This window comes from Neodiprion fabricii, chromosome 2 (genome assembly GCF_021155785.1).
Source record: "Neodiprion fabricii isolate iyNeoFabr1 chromosome 2, iyNeoFabr1.1, whole genome shotgun sequence".
In the NCBI taxonomy this organism is placed as follows: Eukaryota; Metazoa; Arthropoda; class Insecta; order Hymenoptera; family Diprionidae; genus Neodiprion; species Neodiprion fabricii.
In genome coordinates this window covers 25,108,033-25,116,855 of record NC_060240.1, presented here as the reverse complement: position 1 = coordinate 25,116,855, position 8,823 = coordinate 25,108,033, and the positions used below count along the sequence as shown (strand labels likewise).

Below are 8,823 nucleotides of genomic sequence, written 5' to 3'. Positions count from 1 at the left end.
GCTACCCGCCGCTCGCTTTTCGTGTGCTGCAGATTCGACGGAAGGGAGAGAGAGAGAGAGAGAGAGAAAAAGGATGAAATTATACGTACAAATGAAGAAGCACGTAATTTCTGGAAGGCGTTCAATTTTTCTTTTCGTCTTCTGTTTTTCCCATCTCGCGCACGTGACACGCAACGTTTTATCGTACGAGGCACAACGTTTCGGCGAACGATTTTTCCTTCATTTTTACGTCGTGGTTTTCGTGTTCCTGGCGTGTCTTCGAACCCTCGAAATAAGTTTGCACATGTCTTTCGGAGGATCGGTGCGACGACGTTGATCTTGCGATGCTGGACGTAAATTGAACTCAATTTCATCCAAATCCGAATAGCGAATGAATAATTTCTGAAAGAGACGAAGAACGTTTGAAAAAAGCTCACGCCAAGTGTAATGAGTAAATTATCTCAATATAAGTAAAACATGAATCGAGAGTGACATATAATTCCAGACAGGCTGAATCGATCGTTAAAGCTCGACCTCAGTGGTTCCTGAAGTTAGATTAGCAAACGGATGAATGAAAGACCGCAATTTGAGAGGCAATTACAGGTAATGTAGTCTCTCGGTCCTCTCGACGAGCGTGTTTGCGCAGGTACCGCAAGCACAAAGAGATATATCCAGAGATTGATGTAAGGGTCTGAAATTGAGAAATGGATGTGAGAAGTGGAAAGAGAAAGCGAGGGGAAGCGGAAGCGACGGAACTGTGGGTGGAAGGACGGAATTGGATTTCTCGTGACGCCGTGGGCGATCAGTGACTGAGGATATATGTATGTATAGGTGCGAAGCTCACCTATCATCTATTTATAGAATAGGATAAACTGCTTGGATTACAATTTCTATTGCGTTAGCTAAGATTTCTCGGAATTACGAATTCCTTTTTCAAAGTTGGCGTAACGCATTCTCCTCCAAATTACAGTGACGAGATTTTCTTTGGTACAACTCTGATCGTGAGAAAATTGAACGTTTTAACATTTACAATAATGAGGTTCAAGAATTTTTTTCCTTTCGGTGTACGTGTATTCCCGGCACTAGGTGTCACATCTGATTCTCAGCATCTTGGCTTCGCTTTGAGGATTCTGAAAATTATTTACAGTGTGAATAATAACACGTTTTCTTTTCGGTCATGAGGACAGACTGAATTATACGTAAACGTGGTAGCTAGAATTCAATTTTGCTTAGAGCGTGAAACCTGACATCACTTCGCCGATGAATTAAAAACAAACTTTATTTATTATCTTTGATTAATAAACGATATATTCTCATTTACAGCACACGATTATACAAGCTTAATTATCTATTTCAAAATCACAGGATACAGCACGAAAGAGATCGCATTTAATTAGATACAAAAATCCTCACACATGTAAAAATCACCGTTATATTCTAACAGGGTAAAATATCATATACGTTGTATTTATTCGATTACATATTTTTCGTTTTAATTCCCTTTCTTGTACAATCACAGGGAATCGAAATTTGATTATTACAGTAAATACACCGATCAATGACCATCATCAGATTGGTACTCCAACAAATTTTCAATTATCGAAAATGATCGTTTAAAATTCTTATCAAGTACTCCCGAAATCTTGGCAAAATTCGAAGCAACAATTACTCAGGCAGAAAGCCGAATTGATGTAGTCTGTTATCCAGCATTCAATATCGAAATCTTAAAGCGCAATTTAAAAATTTCAGTCAGTACGATTATCGGATGAAAGAGAATAAGACGCGCTTTTGGTGCTCGATTCTGACGACGAATCCGTAGTCGACGCGTCTGCAGTGTCTGAAGTTGAGCTGCTTTCCTCGTCAGAGCAGCAAATTGAACAGCTACACGACGAATAATCGGTTGTGCAGCTCTCCGAACACGAGCAGCTGGTTGAACACAACGAGGAGTTGGTCAAGCTCCAGGAGGAATCAGAATCTGAATTGTAGTCCTCGTTCACTGCAATTGGCGGCACAAGGTTATCGTCGTTTTCTGGTGTAGTAATAAACGTTGATGCTGCGACCTTCGCAATCAGTTTTGTGCTATCTAGAAATCGGTGTCGTGTCGCAGTGAAATTTTTTCGCGTCAAATTGACGTAGGTATAATGAAAACAAATGGAAACGTAAAGAGTTGTATGCTTTTTCGAACAACGGACGTCAGAGTTTCGTAAAAACATTGCAGAATCTTAGAGATATCATAAATTCAGATATTTGCACGCACTTCGAAAATTTTATGCGATATTTCGGCAGAAGTTTACAAATTTAACGAACTGTAGAAATATTTCCTGAATCTTCTCACGAAGAGCCTGCGAACTTTACACAGATTTAAGAAACTTGATTCAATTCTTCGACGATTTCAAACGCACTTCATGAATTTCGAAAGACACGTTTGAATTAAATTTTTGAAGACTGTAATTTTTATACGGAATTAGTATTCAAAAGTATTCGTACACGCAATGATTCCGTAAAAAAATTAGTTCAGACAGATTACTTGGCCTTGATCGGTCGATGGGGGTGAATTTCACCCCAGACATTTTTCAAACTTCTCGAACAGTTCAGAAATAAACTTTCATAGTTTGTTTACTCTAAAGAAAAAAAAAGAAAAAAAAGAAACAAATCAGTATACATTTTTTTTTTTTTACATTTTACCTTAACTTTGCCGACGTTGTATAATATTTGAACAATTGATTTTGGCTATGAAAACTGAGAAAACTTTTTTTGCCATACTTAAACAATAACTAGATATTCTTTTCAGGTTCTTAGAACTCGTTGTTGAAGCAGGATATCTCTTTTTTGGAGCTGGGGTGAATTTGACCCCATGCGATCGTTATGCGATTCTATCGAGGTGTGACATATTGGGGTTAAGGGTCATGAGAATTTGGAGAACGATGAAACGTTTGAACGCAATCCGAATGGTTATCGCATGGTTTTTAGAAATATAACAACACTTCACAAAATTTTTTCCACAGTTTTCCATGAATTCTATAAATAAAAAAACTCACGCTATTTCATAACCTTCGCAACATTCATTGTTCGAAAACACCTATTTCAATGTAACTTCAGAACGCTTTTAGTTTCAGAAGATCCACTTAAATTTGTCTAGAATTACGAAGATTCAGTTGTTCCAAGAATTTGTATTGTTTTACAGATTTCAAATGGGCGTAGTGGATCTTTCTGATAATGTCCAGGTCATATCGAAACATTTTGAAAATAATTTGTCAAATAATTTTGCAGGTACATGCTGCACAACGTTATTCAATATCCCGCAGAACTCCCGAAAAGTTTCATTAATTTACTCATTGTTAGCGTTAGTTTTGATGCAATACTTATATCCCGCAAATGTTTTCACAGTTCTAAAGTTAAATTACATAATGCAGTATTTACCCGTCTTTAGTTAACAAAGCCAAATCCCCCATCACAATATTTAGATTCCCTAGCGAAAGGACGAGTTGCCTTAATGAGTTACATGTCTGAGGCTGAGCTAGGAGTAATTAGATTGTTAGAATTCGCGACGCGAGACTGCATAGCTTTCAAGTTCACTTCTTTTTTCTCCGTTGTACGTTTTCTATTCCAAGTCGCAATTAATCGTAAAATTGAACAACAGTTTCCACCGAGCATGAAATTAATGGAGAAAGAGGGAATACTTCCCGCAGATTGCATATTACGATGTTAATTTTATTCTGCAGATAATCACGCGCTAAGATCAAACTGAATTTGAAAAATATTCCGCATTGATATTGATAATCGATTTTACGTTCTGACTGTTCTGTTGATTCCGTTTGTATTTTGAGTTAAAAGAAAACAAAAAAAAAAAATTATAACGTTAAAGAGGTTGATCACTTTGTAACAAAACTTGATGGAACTCATACTGAAACAGTAAGATTTCATGTGGCTTAAAACACTTTAACGGATTCTGTGTGATTTTGTAAGATTGCTGTGAAATTCAAAATTGGAAGTCATAGGTTTTTCAAATTTTCTTGAAACTTCAAAGAATTCACGTTATTCCAAAAGATTTCATCCGGCTTGAAGGAATCTCAGAAAATGGAAATAAATTTCAAGGTATTTCACAGGGCTTCCAAAGATTTTACAGGATTGCACTCAACTTCACAATGGAAATTCACGATTCGTGAGAAATAAAAAATTTCACGGTGGTTTCATGGAGTTTCAATGGATCGTAGTAAATGTTGAAAGATATTACGAAACCAAGGATTACACATACATTCGAACTTGAAAGAACACCAGATTTTCAATTCCAAAACAACTTACGGTCAACGACTCCTAATTCTCTGGCTGCCGCCATGAATTTCGCACTGAATTTTGATATCTTCTTTGCCAATCGCGCAGTTCTGCGATCTTCTTTCCTTAGTAGCTTCGGATCTTCGTCATCTGTAAGAAAGAAAACTCGTCACTAGATGAAAACTAAAATTGAAGCGCAGAGTAAGAAGGGATCAAGATGAATTCTGTGAAGTTTGAAGGCGACGCGGTTTGAAATTAAAAATTCTGCAGTTGCAATGGAGGATACAGAATACGATAGATCGATTCATTATTCATCCCTTCTTTCTTCTACATCCCTTCTTTATCTGCGTTTTTATTCCCGTTTTCATCGAGTTCCGATTCTTCTCCCTTACAAGCAGGCTTCATAGTTTTTTGAGTCGGTTCTTCGGGATCTGAACTTTTCCCGGCTTCTTCCTTCGTCGCTCGGTACTGTCCCGCATCCTTTATCTTCATCCTCTGAAGTTTGCCACATACGTTATGCACCATTTTCGACGTTTTCATCTGCATATCTGAGACTAGGTTTGCGCGATCATCGCTCTTTGTCGATTGCTGAATGTTCGCGTCGATCAAATTTAGTCTTTTGATTGCGCCCTCCTTCTTGATGTCCTTCTCGGTCTTCTGACCGCCCTCTGTATCAGGATTTGTCGAAGTTTCTGCGGGGCTCATCTTCTTCGGCGATGTCAAGACAACCGTTGACTTCAAACGCGGTCCTGACGACATGCTGATGTTCTGCACAATTGATCAAAAAACATTTCAGTACTTTCTGAATAGGCTTGTTTTTGAGTTCTTATGCTCCCAGGTGCTCAAAAGCTTTCGAATTAACAACGAAAAATTGAAATTTTATAAGTCGTTGAAGAATATACCTAAAGTTATCGTAAATAAATATTTTCGTAAAGAACTGAACGCTCTGCAAAAAGCTCTGATGCATAAAATTCGTAAATGAAAGCGTCGATATGTTAATTAACGCTTGAAGTTCGTTTAAATTCATACTGCACGAGGCTAATTTTCATATTTAACTAAGAAATTAGTGCAAATAAACATTTGGTCAGGGGATGAGAAATTTTTCACATCGTGCACGGAATGTAATGATGATGAATCGGAAGTATTTTTAATATTGAAATACGGCGTTCGAATCATGTAGAAGATTATTTATGAAATTCTACCTAATCCTAATTGTACGATCACATTTTCCCAAGTAAATTAAAACATTTCGGCACTTTGCAATAAGTGATTTACAAACAAACTCATGCGGATAAACTTAGCGGTGATCGAACCTAAAAATTCTCGAGATCTGATCATACAGTCTGATTATTTTTAGATATGAATATTTATTTCCAATTACTCAGTCATATTATTACACAGTGAAATAGAAAATTAGATTGGCCCTGATTTTAAAATTGGGTATTTCCTTAGATAGTTGAGGCAGCTTTTTGTATCCTTACTTTTTTTACACAAATTAAGGAATACCGTCAAACAAACTAAGATCAAGGTCACCGATATCGGTAACGGTCGTAAATCCTGTTATACGACTTAATTTCACTCGTATCAACGAGCTCTAGGCGTAGGTGAAAACTTGTTCGTTCGCCTTCTCACCGTTGACGTTAACGTCAACAATGTTACACAAGCCTGAAATCGATGAAACGCGCCACTGTTTCTGCGTCTTGAAAATAACGGGCCGTCTGTTAACGTCTGTGCAAAGAAAAAGATATAAAACAGCGTACGAAGAAACGGAAGTTAGTTTGATTGAGTATCAGATGCTAATGCGACTTTTACTGCGATTTAATGTTACTGAGGAAAGAATGTTTCCCTTATACCAAATTACAGTCACTGCATAGGTATAACAGTCTTAAGAATGTCGCAGCGGAAGAATTTTTCTTTTTTTCTTTTTATTTCCAAATATATATGAGAAATTATCGAGAAAATTTCTCGGCAAAAAACTGACGGTGTTGATCAATTTTATTACAATGTAATCGCGCGTTATATTCGTACGCTGTGAAGCCGCCGTTAAAGGTGAAAAAATAAAAAAAAATACCAAAATTATTTAAAAGAAGTTTAAACATCGATATCCTATTTTGAATAGATTTCGTAGACTCGTTTGATGTTACTATATACGATGGGTTCACTTTATTCAAAAGACTACTTTTCACAAACTGAGTGAAATTTTTTGTTTCATATTATGGTAAAATTACTGAATATTTGATTTCACACACTGAGAAGAATTTCATTTGTCATAGTAACTAGAAGAATTCAGTAAAACAGGTATCGTTAAAAAAAACTGTTTGAGTATCGTTGGAATTAGGAAAAACGAGGTACGCGTAACCATTTTGCGCTATCGTCGATCCTTTTTTAGTAATTGCAACGCAAAATCAGTTTTTGAGGTTTACTCTACTTTTTTAGTTAAACAAGGCTTTAACGTCAATTTGTTGTTCCACAAGCATTAAATTTTCGCAACAGTTGCAAGAAAATATAGTAACAGTGATCGTAATGAGAAAGAATAGTAACAGATACTAGAAAACTAATTTTCATTTTGTACCTAGAACTATATTGTTCGATTGTGGTAAAAAATTAAATAATTAAAGACTGAGCGGTAACCGGAACTAAAGATTTCTCTCAGTTCACCATCTCACTGATATTGATGGTGATCAACAAATGGCGATTTTGAATTGACTAATGGAAGAGAGGAAATTTTTCTTTCTCCGTCGATATCGTATAATCTGTATAATGTCAAAGGTTCTACACAAAAGTTCAACTGTGAACGTGTAACAAATACCGCGGATTCTTGTTGCGTGTACAAACTTGCGTCCATTTGCGTGTTCAATGTGTGCGTAGAAGCAGGGATCGGGTTTATTTTCCTGCAAGACATTTCGAACGACGTATAGAACTAATCACTGGTACACGATTCAAAGTTGAAACAACATTTGTACCTCGGCTATCTTTCGCTGGCTGTAACGTTAACTCCTCGCGATTATTTACCTCAAACAATCACAACTTGTGGCCGTTGTGATTAACGACGTTGGATATTTTGAAATTGGAGAATAGCAGGGAAGCAGAATTTCTATTGTAACAAACCAACAGCGGACGATGACCCGGCGCCAAGAGGCTATTCACTTTTCAGATCGCTGGTACATGCGTGTAATATAATTTGATACCGTGAATGGATCTCGAAATTGCCACTTAATTGAGGCATCGTTTTAGATATCGAAACATTCCACTGACAATGACATCAATTTGTGAATTTGAAATGATGATTACAGTATTGCGTGTGGCTGAAATTATTGGCGTTTAATTGTGGAAAAATTGATTCTACCGAAGCCTAGTTAAAAGAATTTCAGACTTATTATATTACTGAATTGTAAAATTTGTTTAACTTTGAAAGCGAATCGTTTATCAAGACCAATAACTGTGGTGACTGGTTCTCTTTGTACGGCACAACCTCTCAATAGTGCCGCTGCTGAAATACATGCATGCTTGTTTCACATCAGTGATTTCTAAGATCGTTATTAAATCGACTAATTCAAGTTGATTTTCGATATTCAAACTTGATTAACAAATATCGATGAATACTTTTCGGCTATCCGAATCAATCAACTTGATCATCGTGCGTTCAATTCGATCATATTCTTCGACATTTTTATAAAAATCTTCTCCCTCGAACCTCGTGGGTGGTAATTACGAGATATTAAAAAAAAATCAATTCAAAATTTAAAAAACGTTTAAATCATCAATAATAACCAGATGAAGTTACTGCTCTCTCCGTTTTCTCTATTTCAACTCTTTCTTTCAGTGTCTCACAGTGTTTCCCCGGCAAACGTCTTTCTCGATTCGAGATCGACCATAAAATCATGTTGGACCAAGTAATATTGGCTACAGTCAGCCAGCGCGCTTGTTACTTACAATTAGTATTAATATCGATGTAATAACTACAAGCACCGTTCTAAAGCCTCGCAAAATTCTTGGCACTCGCGCTATAAAAGCCAAATTTCGTTGCTCCTTGGCTCAGGGCTTTTTTCACCCTACTTTCTTTCTCGTAGTCCTGATTTTAATTGCACTCACCGTTTTCAGGGTGAACTTGATTCAACGGCTGGTTTCGGCGGCTCGTACTTTTACAGCAGACCGGGACACGTAAACAGAACTTGAAACTATAATCCCTCTTGAGTCTCTCGCACCTGTGTACTGACTGTCTGTCCGTCTTCAAAATATCTAACAGTATTGCCAATTATTAGAGGTGAAACATTTCGTTGCTGGAGTCTGGAAAGGGACGCCTAGCGTGACTTTCAATCTTTGCGGTCGAAATGGAAAACAAGCCGACTATTTTTGTTTTCTCTGATCCAGTTCATCCTCCAGGTAAACGCGGTGTAATCGAATTGCGATGAAATCGGCGAGTGACGGAGAAATTTAAATTGAGGGTAAGACTTAATTGCGGGTGAAAAAACCGACCGTTATTTCCAAACGTGAGTGAAATTGAAGAACGAAATTAGAATGTAACCAGAGGCTTCGGACTGGGATAATATTGAAAAGAATCTCTTGTTGAGC

The 8,823-nt window shown here is 37.1% G+C and overlaps 1 protein-coding gene across 2 annotated transcripts; it reads right to left on the bottom strand.

The window, feature by feature from the left end:
* Positions 1-1,276: 1,276 nt before the first annotated feature.
* LOC124175409 lies at positions 1,277-8,607 on the bottom strand. Of its 2 annotated transcripts, none has more exons than XM_046555634.1 (4): positions 8,344-8,599; positions 4,644-5,019; positions 4,282-4,401; positions 1,277-1,975 (listed from the first exon to the last, which is right to left on the bottom strand). In XM_046555634.1, the coding sequence occupies exons 2-4, from the start codon at positions 5,008-5,010 to the stop codon at positions 1,725-1,727; spliced, it is 738 nt and encodes a 245-aa protein (XP_046411590.1). In that variant the 5' UTR covers positions 5,011-5,019; positions 8,344-8,599; the 3' UTR covers positions 1,277-1,724. The 2 variants fall into 2 exon arrangements, with proteins under 2 accessions (XP_046411590.1, XP_046411591.1); XM_046555635.1 differs by having other exon boundaries at positions 1,968-2,039; positions 8,344-8,607.
* Positions 8,608-8,823: the final 216 nt, after the last annotated feature.

What these genes read in the sequence shown, in the direction of transcription:
- LOC124175409 (XM_046555634.1), bottom strand. Translation starts at nt 5,010, where the DNA reads ATGTCGTCAGGACCGCGTTTGAAGTCAACGGTTGTCTTGACATCGCCG. An exon ending in AAAAACTATGAAGCCTGCTT is followed by an intron (nt 4,402 to 4,643) that starts GTAAGGGAGAAG and finishes TCTTTCTTACAG; the next exon opens with ATGACGAAGATCCGAAGCTA. An exon ending in AGAATTAGGAGTCGTTGACC is followed by an intron (nt 1,976 to 4,281) that starts GTAAGTTGTTTT and finishes CGCCAATTGCAG; the next exon opens with TGAACGAGGACTACAATTCA.